This window comes from Rhinatrema bivittatum, chromosome 5 (assembly GCF_901001135.1).
Source record: "Rhinatrema bivittatum chromosome 5, aRhiBiv1.1, whole genome shotgun sequence".
NCBI lineage: Eukaryota > Metazoa > Chordata > Amphibia > Gymnophiona > Rhinatrematidae > Rhinatrema > Rhinatrema bivittatum.
This window is the reverse complement of record NC_042619.1, coordinates 340,716,508-340,735,796: the sequence shown is the minus strand read 5'-3', so window position 1 is coordinate 340,735,796 and position 19,289 is coordinate 340,716,508. Positions and strand designations below refer to the sequence as shown.

The window sequence follows — 19,289 nt, the reverse complement described above, 5'->3', positions numbered from 1 at the left end:
ATCAGAATTCTCCGCATGCACATGAATTAAAGCGTTTGGATGTCAGGAGGGCACTGCTGCGTTACCTGGAGGTCAGTAACGATTTTCACCTGTCAGATCATCTTTTTGACTTGTGGAGCACAAGAAAGGGCAAAAAGCTTTCAAGGCTACCATTGCCCGGTGGTTGAAGGATGCTATTGCTTTATCGTACAAATGTTACAGGCGAGCGGTTCCAGACAGTCTTAAGGCTCATTTGCTTCATTCTCAGGCTGCGTTATGGGTTGTAAGTCAGTTCATTTTCCCCGAGGAGATCTATAGGGCGGCGACTTGAAAATCTTTGCATACCTTTGCTTGGCATTGGATGTTAGGGTTCCAGATTCTGAGAGTTTTGGTAGCTGTGTGCTTCGAGCAGGGCTTTCTAAGTCCCACCCTATGTAAGGCGGCTTGGCTACATCCCAGCATCCTGGGCTGATCCGGATACGTACAGGGAAAGGAAAATTGGTTCTTACCTGCTAACTTTTGTTCCTGTAGTATCATGGATCAATCCAGACGCTGTCCAGATTTGGATCCACTCGAGAGTTTTCTTCTTTTATTGTCACGCTGTATAGCAGCATGAAGATTTTGCAAGTGCTCCGATTGTTATGCATAGTTGATTTTCTTACATTTGGTTTGACTATTTAAATTCTGGATTCCTGTTACTAGTTCGATTTCTGCTTTGATACTGTTTATACTGAAGGGGGCTGCAGGTGGCGCACTGTACTTACAGGGGTGCCCTTCAAGTTTTTCTCTGTCTCTATCTGCTGGAAGGGAGGCATAACCCAGCAGTCTGCTATATTCAGTGGTGTGGCTATGTCACTGAATATCCTGCCAAAGTGTATCTGTATAACTCTGTAAGCTGGTTAGCGACTGAATATTGCCCAATTAGCCCTACCCTCTGTTTCCTATCTTTTAACCAGTTATCGATCCACAGTAGAAAATTGCCTCCTATCCCCCTATCTCTTTAATTTTCTGAGGTGTCTCTCATGAAGGGGAAAGGATAGGAGGGCTTTGTCAAATGCCTCAGCTCTGCTACTCTGACCTCTGGATATCGTTTCTGTTTTCCAAGAGTAAAGAGCTCTCTGCACCAGATGCCATTTGCAGTCTCTCATCAAGTAGATAATCATACATGTGGCACTTGGTATCAAACTAGATAGCCCTCATCTCTGCTGCTGGACTTTCATTATCTTAATTTTTGTTGAGTTGTTAAACTTTTTAAAGCTATTTAAGAAGTGGGTATGTTTAAATTTAAGGGTTATAAAATGTAATTAGAGTTTTTTAGTTTATTAGTTGGATTTAAAAGAAATTAAGAGTTTTAATATAATTATTTGGTATATAATAATTGTTTGTGAATGACCAACAATAGGACTAAAATTGGTCAGTCAATAAAATCAAGGTTAATTGTATATTATTCTGAGTTACTAATTGACTTATTTGGAAAATTTTACTACTAATGGGGATATAAATCAATATGTTAAAATATGTGACTAGGGTGAGTGGGTGGGAATAAAACCAGTGATTTCTCATCTAGGAATCAGTACAATCATTTACATTGATCAAGTAATTGACCTTTGCAAACCCAATTATAAAATATATAATCAAATGCTAACTTTAAACTAGCTCACAGAATTAATTAAAGGTCTACTTCCTCTGAAAAACACAATTATGCAATCCTATAATAGTTTAACCCTCCAACATAGTTTTTGCACAAGATTTAAGTGCTCTTTCCCAGAGCTCTTTCCTGTGTGTGGAACCTTTCCAGATTTGGGACAGAATAATTTTTCAGGAAATGGTTCTTTGAGCCACATATCTGACAAGTGAGGTAGATGTCTTTGCAGACAGAGTTGGGTTTCAGACTTCACGAATGGCACCTGGGCAGGGAGTATTGCAAACCAGATATTCCACCAATGGGGCAAAGCTGTGGTAGATTTGTTTGTATCTCTTCTGAATCTAAATGTCTTGAACTTCTGCTCTAGAAGAGGGAGACAAGGCAAACTAGCCTCAGTTGCTTTTTCTCTAAATCGGAGAGTTGGTCTTCTGTATCCTTATCCTCCAATTTCTCTGGTGGCAAAAACCCTTGTAAAACTCATAAGAGATTGGGAGATCATGATTCTCATAGCCCCTTTTTGTCTATAACAGAATTGTTTTTTGTTTAAGTATGGGAGAAGTTAATCAACAATCTCATCAGAACAGGGAATTCCCCATTTCTCATTACTCAGAATTGGGGAATGCTGCGTTCTCAACTTCAGGTCCTAGCCCTTACAGCCTGAATGTTAAAAGGGTAGTATTGCAATCCCTTTATCTAACTGAGTATATGCCTTGCATTCATCTGTTTTCTAAGAAATATTCCATAAGGAAAAACTTTGGTTTCAAATGGAAGAACTTTGCATTACGGTGTGAAGGAAAGGCACTAGACACTTTATTCTTTTCCACACAAAAATAGCTTGAATTCTTTCCACTTCAGTCAAAGTCTGGTCTGAAGACTAACTTCTTTAGAATTAATTTGGGTGCAATTAGTGCTTAAATTACCATCTAGAAAGTAAACCCATCTCTGTACAGCCCTTCTTGACCCTGTGCTATTGGACTCTTGCTTTTATCGCTGCCCTAGGGATTCACCTAAGACTTGCCGGCCACTAGTACCTAAGGGCTCAACCTGCGGGGAAAGTGGCTGGTGTATAGCAGTCTGTCCTGCTATAGGGCACGTTCGCCAGCTGCCGGCATAGGCCTTGTAGGTTCACCTTCAAGGCTGTGTCATCTACACCGTAGCATCAAGGGCTCATACCAGCCTTTACAACAGTCTTTAGTTTTCAGTTTATGTGGGGCTTTCTTCAATTGAAGCCTCCTGCTATGTCATGAGACATAAGAGCATAAGAAATGTGCCGGATTTCTACCTTAACCAGTCAGTTGTCTTTCCAACACTTTTCCCCAGTCCATATGTCCACATAGGTAAACAAGCATTGCACAGTTTGAATTCTAAAAGAACCTGGGCCTTTTATCTGGAAAGGACTGAATCTCTCTGAATGTCCACGCCACTTTTTGTTTGATTTGATTCCAACAAGGCTGGAATTGCTGTTGCTAAGCACACCTTTCTGAATCATTAGTAGATGGTATCTCCTTCTATTGTTCCTAAGAAAGTCTGAACCTGGTAAGCTATGTAAAATGTTAGAGCTATGGTTGTGTTTATAGTTTACTTGAGATCATCCTCCATAGAGGAGATGTGCAAGACATTGATATGGAGCTCAGTCCACACATTCACTATTTTCTGCACAGGCATGCCTGATGCAGCAGTAAATTTGGTCATTCTGTCCTGCAGAGTCTATATTATTATTATTATTATTATTTATTAACTTTTATATACCGATAGTCGAGGGCAACATCATATCGGTTTACATAATAACTTCAGAGAAATACAATAAAACAAGAGGGGGGCAGCGAGGAAACTCCAGGTTTGAGAAAGGAAGAGGAGAAAGGATAGGTGTAAAACAAAATATATAACAAGTGAAAAAAGGCTCAAGGACAAGAACAAATGTCCAGGGGCTCGCAAATATTAGGGATGTGAATCGTTTTCCATATCGTCTTAACGATAGAAATCGTGTGGCAGGGCAAGAATATCGTCTTAGGCACGATTTTTTAGTTAAAAAATCGTTAAAAATCGTTTTTTCAGATTAGTGCGCACTAACTCGAGTTAGTGCGCACTAACGGGAGTTAGTGCGCACTAACTGGGAGTTAGTGCGCACTAACTGAAAATGATACAATTTGACACTTTTCAGGTCAGTTAAGGTCAGTTTAGGAATGAATATGTATTCCTATTGGCTGCCCTCTTATTTATTCATGTTACCAAGTTTCCTACTGACAGTATATGGGGGATGGGAAATGGAAACAGTTGGTAGCTTGACAAAACAAGTAATGTGATCAGTCAATGTGACTAGAACTTGTGCCCTAACCCTGATACCAGGGTATTGTGATCTTCCTGCACACAGTGCCCTATCCCTATTAATACCAGGAGTGTTGTGATCTTCCTGCACACAGTGCCCTATCCCTAATACCAGGGGTGTTGTGATCTTCCTGCACACAGTGCCCTATTCCTGATACTGGGGGTGTTGTGATCTTCCTGCACACAGTGCCCTATTCCTGATACCGGGGGTGTTGTGATCTTCTTGCACACATCCCGATATCAGGGATAGGGCACTGCATGCAGGAAGATCACAACACTCCTGGTATTAATAGGGATAGGGCACTGCATGCAGGAAGATCACAACACTCCTGGTATTAATAGGGATAGGGCACTGCATGCAGGAAGATCACAACACCCCTGGTATCAGGGATAGGGCACTGTGTGCAGGAAGATCACAATACCCCGGAGGAGTGAGGGTCAGGCAGCTCCCCCCTGTCTGTGAAGCCAGCCTCTCACTAGTAATGCAGGGAGGGAGCTGTCTCAGACTTCACCATCCCCCCCCCCCCCTCACCCACACACCATTCACTAGCTGGGACATGGGGGAAGTCAGGAGTGAGGGACAGGCAGCTCCCCCCTGTCTGTGAAGCCAGCCTCTGACTAGTAATGCAGGGAGGGAGCTGTCTCAGACTTCACCATCCTCCCCCCCCCTCACCCACACACCATTCACTAGCTGGGACATGGGGGAAGTCAGGAGTGAGGGTCAGGCAGCTCCCCCCTGTCTGTGAAGCCAGCCTCTCACTAGTAATGCAGGGAGGGAGCTGTCTCAGACTTCACCATCCACCCCCCCCCCCTCACCCACACACCATTCACTAGCTGGGACATGGGGGAAGTCAGGAGTGAGGGACAGGCAGCTCCCCCCTGTCTGTGAAGCCAGCCTCTCACTAGTAATGCAGGGAGGGAGCTGTCTCAGACTTCACCATCCTCCCCCCCCTCACCCACACACCATTCACTAGCTGGGACATGGGGGAAGTCAGGAGTGAGGGTCAGGCAGCTCCCCCCTGTCTGTGAAGCCAGCCTCTCACTAGTAATGCAGGGAGGGAGCTGTCTCAGACTTCACCATCCTCCCCCCCCCTCACCCACACACCATTCACTAGCTGGGACATGGGGGAAGTCAGGAGTGAGGGTCAGGCAGCTCCCCCCTGTCTGTGAAGCCAGCCTCTGACTAGTAATGCAGGGAGGGAGCTGTCTCAGACTTCACCATCCTCCCCCCCCCTCACCCACACACCATTCACTAGCTGGGACATGGGGGAAGTCAGGAGTGAGGGTCAGGCAGCTCCCCCCTGTCTGTGAAGCCAGCCTCTCACTAGTAATGCAGGGAGGGAGCTGTCTCAGACTTCACCATCCTCCCCCCCCCCCCCCTCACCCACACACCATTCACTAGCTGGGACATGGGGGAAGTCAGGAGTGAGGGTCAGGCAGCTCCCCCCTGTCTGCGAAGCCAGCCTCTCACTAGTAATGCAGGGAGGGAGCTGTCTCAGACTTCACCATCCTCCCCCCCCCCTCACCCACACACCATTCACTAGCTGGGACATGGGGGAAGTCAGGAGTGAGGGTCAGGCAGCTCCCCCCTGTCTGTGAAGCCAGCCTCTCACTAGTAATGCAGGGAGGGAGCTGTCTCAGACTTCACCATCCTCCCCCCCCCCCCTCACCCACACACCATTCACTAGCTGGGACATGGGGGAAGTCAGGAGTGAGGGTCAGGCAGCTCCCCCCTGTCTGTGAAGCCAGCCTCTCACTAGTAATGCAGGGAGGGAGCTGTCTCAGACTGGTATCAGGGTTAGGGCACTGTGTGCAGGAAGATCACAACACTCCTGGTATTAATAGGGATAGGGCACTGTAAGAGATGACTGTAGTAGATTGAATAAAGATCTGATGTTTCTGCTCTCCTCACACCAAACAAAAACAACACACAAGCAGAGAAGCCCTTCTTACAAAGCTGAGCTAGTGAGTTAAGTAGGAGGAAAAGTAAACATACTGGCACCAGTATGTTTACTTAAAAAATACACTTACCAACAATCAATTACATATATTTGAACTGTGTACAGTTCCAGCCAGGACCACCTTTCTAAAATGCACAGTGATTGGCAAATTCAACATGCACTAGCATTTCAGGTGCCTGCTAACAAAAATAATAAACAAACAAGTTCTAGTCACGTGAGTGCTGATCATTACATTACTTTTTTTGTCAAGCTTCCAACTGTTTCCATTTCACATCCCCCCAACCATATTGGTAACATCAATAGATAAGAGCACAGCCAGCCAATAGGAATACATACATACATATTCATTCCTAAGTGACCTTTACTGACCTGGGAAGTGTGAACACTTTGTTTCATTTTCTGTTGGTGTTCGTTAGTTTCCAGTTCCATTTCCCATCCCCCCAACCATCACCTCAGTGGTAACCTTGGTAATATCAATAGATAAGAGGGCAGCCAGCCAATAGGAACACATATTCATTCCTAACTGACCTTCAGTGACCTGGAAAGTGTTTATTTGTATCATTTTCAGTTAGTGCGCACTAAATCGAGTTAGTGCGCACTAACGGGGAGTTAGTGCGCACTAACTCGAGTTAGTGCGCACTAACACGATTTAACGATTTTTAACGATAAATCGTTAGAATTTCTATTGTATCGTGTTCTATAACGATTTAAGACGATATAAACATTATCGGACGATAATTTTAATCGTTGAAAAACGATTCACATCCCTAGCAAATATACAAATTTACAAATTAGTACAACATAGTACAAACTGTACAATAGTAACAGGCAATGTACAAAATAAGGTAGTTACAAAATAGGGGTAAATACAAAAAATAAGATACTTAAAGTGGTGTGCAGTGGGTGAAGGGGGGGGTGCACTAGGGGGAGAGGGGGAATGGGAACGGGGGGCTTATGCTGAGGAGGCCTTAAATTCCTACTCCATTCCTCCTAGAACCCACTTTCATTGTTTACAGACTGCCCCTTCTAGAAAATAATAGAAAAGATAAAGAAAAATGGCTACTCTGCATGTTGGCAATGTTGTTTTCTCTAATTTGATCAAGGGGATCTAGGGATTCCCCACAGGTAAGGATTTAGCTTTCTGCTTGTCCTTGGAGAAAGAAAAATTGCTTACCCATAATAGGCGTTCTATGAGGACAGCAGGATGTAAGCACTCATAAAACCCATCCATCTCCTCTTGAAGTAATTTCTTTGTATGTCACGGTGACCTGAGTCATGATACATATACTCAATTGAGCATTCCAAGAGCTTCTAGAAGCTTAATTTTTTCACACCAATCTCCATCATAGAATGTCATTCACATGTGAGAACTTATTTTTTTTTTTATTCTTTATTTATGCTTTTAATTCAGAATAATCAAAATCAAAACATAGCTTCATAGCTTATAACCTGCTGTACTCAAAAAAAAAAAATACTTGTTAAAGGTATGGAAATTTGCTCTCAGCCTGTTATTGGATGCCCTAAGTATTCTCCTGTGTTAAATAATTCTGTTCTAGATAAATTCTGTATAGCATGATAGTACTGAATTAGAATTCCAAATCACCTTATATTATAAGGGATGAATATGCTGTTTTGTAAATATAGTTTTATTTTACCAGGTGCGGAGGCCTTGGTTGGTTGGCTGTTGGATCACCCTGATGTACAGGCTACTGATCTCTCAGATGCAGAGACTATGTCTGATGAATATTCTGATGAGGATATAATAGATGATGTAGAAGAAGCTGAGGCTGTTTATCCTTCGGTTAGTATTAAATGTAAAAGACTTGAGTTACCCCATTCATAACTTAAAAAAATGTAACTTAGAAATATTATAAAAATAATTTGCAGGGTTGAAAAAAGAAAAATATTCATATCCTGTATTTGTAACTATCAGGAAAGCATTGTGTATCTTTGAGAAGCTGAACAAACTCCATTTAAGTGGGGTTTTAGGCAAAGTGCAGTGCTCAGCACATTATCAGCTTTGTTGCATTATGCATGTGTCCCATTGACCCTTTTAAATATACTTTGCAGTTGCTATTTATCAGTAGTAAATGTCATAAGGTCAGTTTCCCAAGTGTGCACGTTAAGCTGCTGTTCTATGCCTTGAAATGCATTCTTAATATGGGGCAATCAGCCCTTATTTCCTGTTAAGTAGTTTCATTGATGTTTAGGTTATCCTAGTGAATATGTGAGTAATTTTGTAAGAGCCCACACAATTAGAAAAAAAATGTGACACCAATTTTCAAATCATAATTTTAAGTTCACTGTACGTACCCGGATCAGTCCAGACCATGGGGTTGAGCCTCCTGTCCAGCAGATAGAGACAGACCAAAACTGAAAAGGTATCCTATATCAGAACAGAGCCTATCCTGCAGGCCTTCAGTATTTTTCTGTCTCCAGCAGATGCCTGTGGTTCCCTGTTAGCTTGCCCTTACCCTCCGGAGTTCCTTGTTTGCGTCTTTTCCTCGTGGGCAAGCTCAAGCAAGTATTGATTTTTTATTTTTTTTTTTTACAGAGAATTAAAACCAGATATTAAAGTTTGTCACTTTCTTTCTGCTATGTTAGGGAGACAGTTCTGTCTCCCTCGCTCTTGGGGTGCCTAGGGAGGCTTGCCCCTTGAAATGTTCAGCCTAGGCTCCCTTCCCGGTGACCTCTTTAATTGGGGTGATACTGGTGGTGCCAGTGAAACCCAGCCTTCTGCCTTGTCCCGAGACGTTTATTCCTCAAGTGTTCTCTCAGGGAGGTTTTATTCCCCTGTTATCTACAAAAAAAACCAAAACACTTCCATATATTTATTTTGGTGCAATTTAAGAGAGGCAGAAAGGCTTTTGATATTTGTTTGTTAGGGAGAGTGCATGGTTCGATCACCTGCACTTCTCCCCGGGGGCTCCCTGCTCAGCTGTTTCCTGTTTCACTCGCGGCTGTACTTATGTTCTAATCTCTGTCTAGCTTGTGGAGAGCCGGCCTCCCGGCTCTCCCATGATGGTCTGTGTTCCGGCTGCCTGCCGGATGGGGAGGGCCCCTCCTCGGGAGCACCGAAAACTTCAGCCCGGGGACGCACTCCCCCTCACCACCTTCGCCCCCCTCCCTCCGCGGGAAAATCCTCTAGGACCCGATTTTTCTCTGAATTTGTGCTCCTTTTGCACAAATCATATTTGGCTAGCCCTGCAGGAGGATGAGGACTCCCCTCAAGGTCCCCCCTCCCAAAGATTCCTTGGATGCCCATGCCGCTACCCCCTCCCCCCCCCCATGGTACCAGATGTGCAGGGCTCCGTGCGGGTGGTCCTGGGGGCCCCGCTCCCCCCCGGATTCACCACAGCCTCCCGCGGACCCCCTCCTGGATCCTGATGAGGATTTTTCTGCACTGGCCCCCCCTCTTGAGGGCGATGATCCCAGAGTACTCTGTCTATTTCAGCAGGAAGAGCTGGAGCCCCTCATCCCTTTTATTCTACAGGAATTGGAGATTGATGCTCCCCTGGAGGATACGGTGATGGCAGCAATGCCGGCAAACGCGTACCTGGTCCTGGCAGGACTTAGGGCGCTTCTGCGCCCGTTTCCATTCCATACCATGCATGCTACTTCTTTTGCGATAATCTCAAAAAACATATACTTGAACTAGAGAAGGTACAGAGAAGGGCGACCAAAATGATAAATGGATGAAACAGCTCCCCTGTGAGGAAAGGTTAAATAGGTTAGGGATGATCAGCCTGGAAAAGAGATGGCTGAGGGGGGATATGATAGAGGTCTTTAAAATCATGAGAGGTCTAAAACAGGTAAATGTGAATTGGTTATTTACTCTTTCGGATAATAGAAGAACTAGGGGCACTCCATGAAGTTAGCAAGTAGCACTTTTAAAACTAATCTGAAAAAATTTGTTTTCACTCAACACACAATTAAGCTCTGGAATTTGTTGCCAGAAGATGTGGTTAGTGCAGTTAGTTTAGCTGGGTTTAAAAAAGGTTTGGATAGGTTCTTAAATCAAGTTGTCAGTGGGACAGTGAGAGGAGAGGATCACCTTGCTGGTGGATGAAAGGAATCAGTAAGTTTTTGCTTGGGACATTTTCTTTTTTAAAAGTATTGGGGCAAAGTTAACTATTTGGGAATATTATTTAGTGTATTTAGTGTGTTTGTGCCTTTAATAGTCAGAAAGGTAGTGAATAAACAAGTTAGACAGTTAGTATTTTTAAATAGTCAATAAGGTAGCTAGTAAGCAGTAGGTAGTGTGTTTATTTTTAAAAGTCTGCAGAACTGAGTGTTCTGCAGACTTTTAAAGAACTGAGTGTTTGTATTTAATACAAACTGAGTGTATTGAAAAAAAAAACACAAAAAAATAAAACCCAAAAAGTAGCCAGAAGCTAGAAATAAGCTAGGAGCAGTGTATAACTAAGTAAAAAAGTTGAATAGTTCAGCTCAGTTACTCACCTTGGAAAGGTGTTGAGGTAGTGTGATTGGGTTTGAATAGGGACCAACATTTGTTAATCAAGAGAGCAGTGAGTCACTCTGGCTGACTAACTGAAGTTAGACTGTATTTCCCAACCCTCCCACACCTCGCCCACCCACCCCTAGCTCATCCCTTAATTTATAGGCAGGTGCCACTTTCACAAAAAAAAAAAAACCAACAAAAAAAAATCAACAAAAACTTTATTGAGAACTCAATCAGAGGCAGGCCACTACCAGACACACGGTGAATTCACTAATACATTTAAAGGACGTTAGACACATTCCTACTCCCATAGCAATCTAGAACTTAACTAGGAACTGATCAAAATTGAGATGAAAGCAGCAGTCCAGCAGCAAGAGGGGGGGCTTCCCAGTCTTTTGCATAGAGTGTCACATGTATGATTTTTCACCCACCGGTGAGAAGTTATACATGTGCATGCGATGCAAAGAGCTCTTGGCTCTCAGAGAACGAGTCCGATCTCTGGAGGCTAGAGTGGCAGACCTGGAGGAGCTGAGGCAGACAGAGAGGTATATAGATGAGACCTTCAGGGACATAGTAGTCAAGTCCCAACTTCAGATTGGCAGCCCTGGTGCTGCCTTAGAGGAAGAAGGTCTCATGATGGGAGAGCACCAACCAGGTGCAGCAGGAAAGGATCCTGTAGCAAGGACCTGCTCTCCGGGTGATATATTGTCCTTTAGCACTGAGGATATCTCCTCAAGGCCTACTGCCCAGGAGGGAAGGGTTAGGTCGGCCGTCATAGTTGGTGATTCGATTATTAGGAATGTAGATAGCTGGGTGGCTGGTGGGCATGAGGATCGCCTGGTAACATGCCTACCTGGTGCGAAAGTGGCGGACCTCACGCATCACCTAGATAGGATTTTAGACAGTGCTGGGGAGGAGCCGGCTGTCGTGGTACATGTGGGCACCAACGACATAGGAAAATGTGGGAGGGAGGTTCTGGAAGCAAAATTTAGGCTCTTAGGTAGAAAGCTTAAATCCAGAACCTCCAGGGTAGCATTCTCTGAAATGCTCCCTGTTCCACGCGCAGGTCACCAGAGGCAGGCAGAGCTCCGGAGTCTCAATGCGTGGATGAGTCAATGGTGCAAGGAAGAGGGATTTAATTTTGTTAGGAACTGGGGAACCTTTTGGGGAAGGGGGAGTCTCTTCCACAGGGATGGGCTCCACCTTAACCAGGGTGGAACCAGACTGCTGGTGCTAACCTTTAAAAAGGAGATAGAACAGCTTTTAAACTAGAACAAAGGGGAAAGCTGACAGTCGCTCAGCAGCGCATGGTTCGGAGAGAGGTATCTTCAAAGGATACTAATGATGCATTAGACTTAGAGCATCCTGACAGTGAGGTTCCAATAATTAGAAAAATAGTCCAAGTGCCTGTAACTAAAAACTCACCTGAGCTAAACATTTCTAACTTATCCCTATCAATTAAAAAGCAGAATGAAAATACAAACAAAAAACAAACTTTGAAATGTTTGTATGCTAATGCCAGAAGTCTAAGAAGTAAGATGGGAGAATTAGAATGTATAGCAGTGAATGATGACATAGACTTAATTGGCATCTCAGAGTCATGGTGGAAAGAGGATAACCAATGGGACAGTGCTATACCTGTTACTCCGGCAACGTGGAACCAGATCGAAATGCGCTTACCTCGTGCGGGAATGTTCTCCGGACCGGAACGTAGACAGTAGAGCCCAAGACAGTCCCAAGTCCAGGCAGGCAGCACAGCAGGGTAATCCCTAAGACAGTCCAAGATCAGGGCAGGCAGCACAGCAGGGTAATCCATAAGACAGTCCAAGATCAGGGCAGGCAGCACAGCAGGGTAATCCGTAAGACAGTCCAAGATCAGGGCAGGCAGCACAGCAGGGTAATCCGTAAGACATTCCAAGATCAGGGCAGGCAGCACAGCAGGGTAATCCGTAATACAGTCCAAGGTCAGGTAGGCAGAGAACTCCAGGAAAAACACAAGCAGCAATACAACAGCAAAACTGATGTGGCCGAAGCAGTAAGCGTGGGAGAAGGCTCTGAATAAGAAGCCAATCTCTCGCGCAAACTGACCCTGGTCGGCGTCTGACATCAGGGGGGCGTGTCCAAACCCCCGATCGCGCGGAGATTGGCTGCCAGCGTCGGGGGGAGGAACCCCCGACGTCACTAGAGGAGGAACTCCTCATTTGGCACGTCCTTGCGTCGCCAACGGGGAGGAAAGCCTGAGTCCCTTCGGGACGGCAACGCCCCAGTTAGCGCGGGACCGGGGAGTCGATATCGGGGGCGGAACCCCGACGCCATTGCCCAAGGTAACAGTACCCCCCCTGCAAGACCCGCCCCTCCTCTCTTTAGGTCTAGGCTTACAAGGAAATTGGTGATGAAACCTCTTAAGTAACCGAGGAGCTTGCACATTAAAAGAGGGTTCCCATGTGTTTTACTCTGGACCAAAGTTTTTCCAAGAGATTAGATATTGAAGTTGCCCCTTAACTCTTCTGGAATCCAAGATCTCTTCCACTTCAAATTGATCATCGTCTTGTATGATGTGTGTATTAGCCTTCCGTCTTCTGTTGGGCCAAGTCAAAATGGCAGGTTTAAGTAACGATATATGGAAGGCATTGTGAATCCGCAAGGAGGATGGTAAGTGCAGTCTATAAGTGACTGTGTTGATCTGCTTCTGGATAGTGACGGGACCAACGAAGCGAGGAGCAAATTTAGCTGAGGGTAAACGTAAGCGGAGATTGCGCGTACTCAACCAGACAAGATCTCCCTGTCGGAGTGTGCATGAGCTTTCATTTTGAGCTCGTTCTTCACTAGTAAGGCCCGTGTTTCTGTCCACAATTGGGTCATAGAAGCCATGGTTGAATTAACCGCAGGACAATTCGAGGTGCTGGTAAGAGGCAGGGGAAGATGTGGATGTCTCCCAAAAACTACAAAAAAGGGGGACTTCCCAGTAGCGTGACTCACATGATTATTGTGACAAAACTCTGCCCAGACCAGAAGGGAAGCCCAATCATCTTGTCGCTGTTTGACATAAGCTCGCAAAAAGGTCTTTAAAGATTGATTTGTTCTTTCGGTGAGTCCATTGGACTGGGGGTGATAAGCAGAAGAGAATTCGAGTTTAATTTGGAGAAGTTTGCAGAACTCCTTCCAGAACTGGGCTGTAAACTGTACCCCTCTATCGGACACAATACTGATGGGTAGACTGTGCAGACGAAAAATGTGATGCAGGAAGAGATGGGCTAATTCGGAAGCAGAAGGTAATCCAGGTAAAGGAATGAAATGCGCCATCCTGGAAAAACGATCCACAACCACCCAAATGACCGTATTACCCTCTGAAGGCGGCAAATCCGTGACAAAATCGGTTGCAATATCAGTCCAAGGGGAATTAGGAATAGGCAGGGGTTGTAAGAGTCCCAGGGGCTTCCGTCGAGGGGTCTTTTGCGCTACTCATACTGGACAGGAATCCACATACTTCTTAACATCTGTCTCCCACCGTGGCCACCAGTAGTGTCTGGAAACTAACTCCTTGGTACGAGAAACTCCGGCGTGGCCTGCTACCTGTGCATCGTGGGACCAACGGAGAACCTTTAATCGTAAGCGTTTCGGAACAACTGTTTTCCCAATAGGAACTGTGAATGTAGCTGCCAGCTGAATGTGAGCCAGATCTATTATGTATCGAGGAGGATCCGGGGTGTCATCCAGATCAAAACTTCTAGAGAGAGCGTCTGCTCGTACATTCTTCTGCGCAGGTCGGAAATGCAGCAAAAAATTGAACCGGCTAAAAAAAAGTGCCCACCGAGCTTGCCGGGGATTCAACCGCTGGGCCTTGGCCAGGTATTCCAGATTTTTATGATCCGTGTAGATAGTAATCGTATGACGGGCGCCTTCTAAGAGATGACGCCATTCCTCCAAGGCTAGCTTAACTGCTAAGAGTTCCCGATCACCAATCGTGTAATTTTTCTCCACTGGGGAAAATTTCTTAGAAAAGAAAGCACAAGTCACCAAGTGGTCCTCTTCATTTTTCTGAAGAAGAACTGCCCCCACACCCACAGCGGAAGTGTCTACCTCGAGAATAAAAGGTTTAGTGGAATCGGGACGTCGGAGACATAAATCCTTGGTGAAGTCCTCCTTTAGTTGTAAAAAGGCTTTGAGAGCCTCCTCCGGCCATTTCTGTATAGGAGCACCTTTCTTGGTAAGAACTGTAAGGGTGGCTACTAGGGAGGAAAAATTTGGAATAAACTGCCTATAATGATTCTCAAACCCCAGAAACCTTTGTAAGGCTTTCAAGCCCACTGGTTGAGGCCACTGCAGAATGGCTTTGAGCTTGGTTGGATCCATGGACAATCCTCTGTTGGAAATAACATACCCGAGAAATGATAATTTGTTTTGGTGAAAAACACATTTTTCCAATTTGGCGAACAATTTGTACTCACGGAGACGTTGTAGAACTTGTCGGACGTGAAGCTGATGCTGTTGCAAAGTATCTGAAAAAATCAAAATGTCATCTAGGATTACAATGACATGAGAGTAAAGGATATCGCGAAAAATGTCATTGATCATATCTTGAAAGACTGCGGGAGCATTGCAAAGGCCAAACGGCATGACCCAATATTCATAGTGTCCGTCATGTGTATTAAACGCCGTTTTCCATTCATCCCCCTTTCGAATTCTTATCAGATTGTAAGCCCCTCTAAGGTCTAATTTTGAAAAAATTTGAGCTCCTTTGATCCGATCAAATAATTCTGAAATGAGGAGGATGGGATACCTATTCTTCTTGGTGATGCTGTTAAGTCCCCGGTAGTCGATACAGGGTCTCAAGGACCCGTCCTTCTTTTTGACAAAAAAGAAGCCCGCCCCTGCGGGAGATGTTGAAGGTTGTATAAAACCCCGTGCTAAGTTCTCTTTGATGTACTGTTGTAAAGCTGAGGATTCAGGCTCAGATAATGTATAAATCCTTCCTCTGGGCGGAACCTTCCCTGGAAGAAGATCTATGGCGCAATCATACGGTCGATGAGGTGGTAATGACTCTGCTTGTTGTTTACTGAAGACGTCCTCAAAGTCCCGATAGGGAGCTGGAATGCTAGAGGAGAGTCGTGTGGTCTGGATTATCATCTTAGGAACCAATTGTGAACAATTCTGAAAACAGGATGGACTCCAGGCAGTGAGTTGTAAAGAGGCCCAGTCTAAATGAGGTTGATGAATCCTTAGCCAGGGTAAACCCAGAATTACTTGATTAACCGAGGATGGTAGAACATAAAGCTGAATGCGTTCTTGATGAAGAATTCCAGTCTGAAAAAGTATGGGCTTGGTGATGTCGCATATTCGCATTCCCACAGAACGCCCCGAAACTGACGTAACTGATAGAGGAGTGGTTAAAGGTTCTACCGGAATCTGAAATGTTTTAACCAATTCTTCCTGAATGAAGTTGCCTGCCGCCCCTGAATCTATGAACGCATGAAATGGGACCACTTCCTCCTTTAGCCAGATGGTTACAGGAAGTAATAATTGAGGAGAGGAAATGCCGGGACCCAGGGAGGCCTCTCCCACCCGTCCTAGGTCCGGATGTTTCCCGACTTGTTGGGGCAGTTATTAATGAAATGACCAGGACCAGCACAATACAGACAGAGATTCTTTACTCGCCTTCGATGTCGTTCCTCCGGAGTTAAGCGAAACCTGTCAATTTGCATAGGTTCTTCGGTGCTCCCTGATGCTTCTGCTGCCTGTGGGACAGACAGAGGTTGATGAAAATTAGGAACCAGACGAAAAGTCCTTCGAGAGGCGGCTCACTCTCGTGTCCTTTCCTGAAAACGAAGATCCAGATGGATGGCGAGCCGAATCAATCCCTCTAAGGTCTCCGGAGGATCTCTGCCAGCGAATTCATCCTTGATATTTTCTGCAAGACCTTGTCGAAAGATAGCCAGTAAGCTATCCTCTCCCCAGATGAGTTCTGCTGCTAAGGTCCGGAATTGGATAGCGTACTCCCCCACGGATCGTGAACCTTGTTTAATCTGAAGTAAATCGTTTGCGGCGGAGGTAGAATGTCCAGGTTCATCAAAAATGAGCCGAAATTCCTTTAAGAATCGATCCAAGTTAGTGAGAATAGGGTCATCTCTCTCCCACAAGGGAGATGCCCATGCTAAATCTGATCCCTCCAACAATGAAAGAATAAAGGTAGTCTTTGTTTTATTGTCAGGGAAAGAAGCTGGTTGTAGAGAAAAATGCATTCCGCACACAGTGTAGCAGTTTCGTTGAATCGAGGCGGAGGAGGTACCCTAACGGGGTTGGGATTTATCGTAGTACTATTTAGGGGTACTACCGGTGTATGGGCTAACGCATCCATACAAGCTACCAGACGATCCAAAAACCCCGTTACTTGATCGAGGACCCCATGTTGTTGTTGAATTCGGATAGCCAATCCAGGGATGGCCTGTAGCACAGATAAATCGACTGGATCCATGGCTTCGGCCAACTGTTACTCCGGCAACGTGGAACCAGATCGAAATGCGCTTACCTCGTGCGGGAATGTTCTCCGGACCGGAACGTAGACAGTAGAGCCCAAGACAGTCCCAAGTCCAGGCAGGCAGCACAGCAGGTTAATCCGTAAGACAGTCCAAGATCAGGGCAGGCAGCACAGCAGGGTAATCCGTAAGACAGTCCAAGATCAGGGCAGGCAGCACAGCAGGGTAATCCGTAATACAGTCCAAGGTCAGGTAGGCAGAGAACTCCAGAAAAAACACAAGCAGCAATACAACAGCAAAACTGATGTGGCCGAAGTAGTAAGCGTGGGTGAAGGCTCTGAATAAGAAGCCAATCTCCCGCGCAAACTGACCCCGGTCGGCGTCTGACGTCAGGGGGGCATGTCCAAACCCCCGATCGAGCGGAGATTGGCTGCTAGCGTCGGGGGGGGGGGGGGGGGAACCCCCGATGTTACTAGAGGAGGAACTCCTCATTTGGCAAGTCCTTGCGTTGCCGACGGGGAGGAAAGCCTGAGGCCCTTCGGGACAGCAACGCCCCCGTTAGCGCGGGACCGGGGAGTCGATATCGGGAATGGAACCCCGATGCCATTGCCCAAGGTAACAATACCGGGGTACAAATTATATCGCAATGACAGAGAGGAGCACCCGGGAGGAGGTGTGGTGCTTTATGTCCGGGATGGCATAGAGTCCAACAGGATAAACATCCTGCATGAGACTAAATACAAAATTGAATCTTTATGGGTAGAAATCCCTTGTGTGTCGGGGAAGACTATAGTGATAGGGGTATACTACCGTCCACCTGGTCAAGATGGTGAGACGGACAGTGAAATGCTAAGAGAAATTAGGGAAGCTAACCAAATTGGTAGTGCGGTAATAATGGGAGACTTCAATTACCCCAATATTGACTGGGTAAACGAATCATCGGGACACGCTAGAGAGATAACGTTCCTGGATGGAATACATGATAGCTTTATGGAGCAATTGGTTCAGGAACCAACGAGAGAGGGAGCAATTTTAGATCTAATTCTCAGTGGAGCAGAGGACTTGGTGAGAGAGTTAACGGTGGTGGGGCCGCTTGGCAATAGTGATCATAATATGATCACATTTGATTTAATAACTGGAAGAGGAACAGTGTGCAAATCCAAGGCTCTCGTGCTAAACTTTCAAAAGGGAAACTTTGATAAAATGAGAAAAATTGTTAGAAAAAAAACTGAAAGGAGCAGCTACAAAAGTAAAAAATGTGCAAGAGGCATGGTCATTGTTAAAAAATACCATTCTAGAAGCACAGTCCAGATGTATTCCACACATTAAGAAAGGTGGAAAGAAGGCAAAACGATGACCGGCATGATTAAAAGGGGAGGTGAAAGAAGCTATTTTAGCCAAAAGATCTTCATTCAAAAATTGGAAGAAGGATCCAACAGAAGAAAGTAGGATAAAGCATAAACATTGGCAAGTTAAATGTAAGACATTGATAAGACAGGCTAAGAGAGAATTTGAAAAGAAGTTGGCTGTAGAGGCAAAAACTCACAGTAAAAACTTTTTAAAATATATCCGAAGCAGAAAGCCTGTGAGGGAGTCAGTTGGACCATTAGATGATCGAGGGGTTAAAGCGGCACTTAGAGAAGATAAGGCCATCGCGAAAAGATTAAATGATTTCTTTGCTTCGGTGTTTACTGAAGAGGATGTTGGGGAAGTACCCATAATGGAGAAGGTTTTCATGGGTAATGATTCAGATGGACTGAATCAAATCACTGTGAACCTAGAAGATGTGGTAGGCCTGATTGACAAACTGAAGAGTAGTAAATCACCTGGACCGGATGGTATACATCCCAGACTTCTGAAGGAACTAAAAAATTAAATTTCAGACCTATTAGTAAAAATTTGTAACCTATCATTAAAATCATCCATTGTACCTGAAGACTGGAGGATAGCAAATGTAACCCCAATATTTAAAAAGGGCTCCAGGTGCGATCCGGGAAACTACAGACCGGTTAGCCTGACTTCAGGGCCAGGAAAAATAGTGGAAAGTGTTCTAAACATCAAAATCACAGAACATATAGAAAGACATGGTTTAATGGAACAAAGTCAGCATGGCTTTACCCAGGGCAAGTCTTGCCTCACAAATCTGCTTCACTTTTTTGAAGGAGTTAATAAACATGTGGATAAAGGTGAACCAGTAGATGTAGTATACTTGGATTTTCAGAAGGAGTTTGACAAAGTTCCTGTTACGCTTGGGCTGAGTTCAGGGGTAGTGAACACCACCCAAAGGGGTGGCTCCAGGTGGAGAGAGACAGGGATGGCTGGAAACCGTGGCTGGGTCAGGGCAGACAGCAAGAAGCAGTGTCTGGGTCTAGGCTGGGTCAGGGCAGGCGGCAGAGCAAGGCAGGTCAGAAGGCCCGTAGGCCACACACACACAGACGACCCGT

At 45.2% G+C, this 19,289-nt stretch overlaps 1 protein-coding gene across 1 annotated transcript in view; it reads left to right on the top strand.

Annotated features, from left to right (window-relative positions):
- The window catches only part of LOC115092958 (E3 ubiquitin-protein ligase HERC2-like), a 2,733,734-nt gene that overhangs the window by 1,161,580 nt on the left and 1,552,865 nt on the right, over positions 1–19,289 (top strand). Inside the window, 1 exon segment of the mRNA XM_029604466.1 lies at positions 7,569–7,711. Coding sequence (XP_029460326.1) covers positions 7,569–7,711 — 143 coding nt within the window.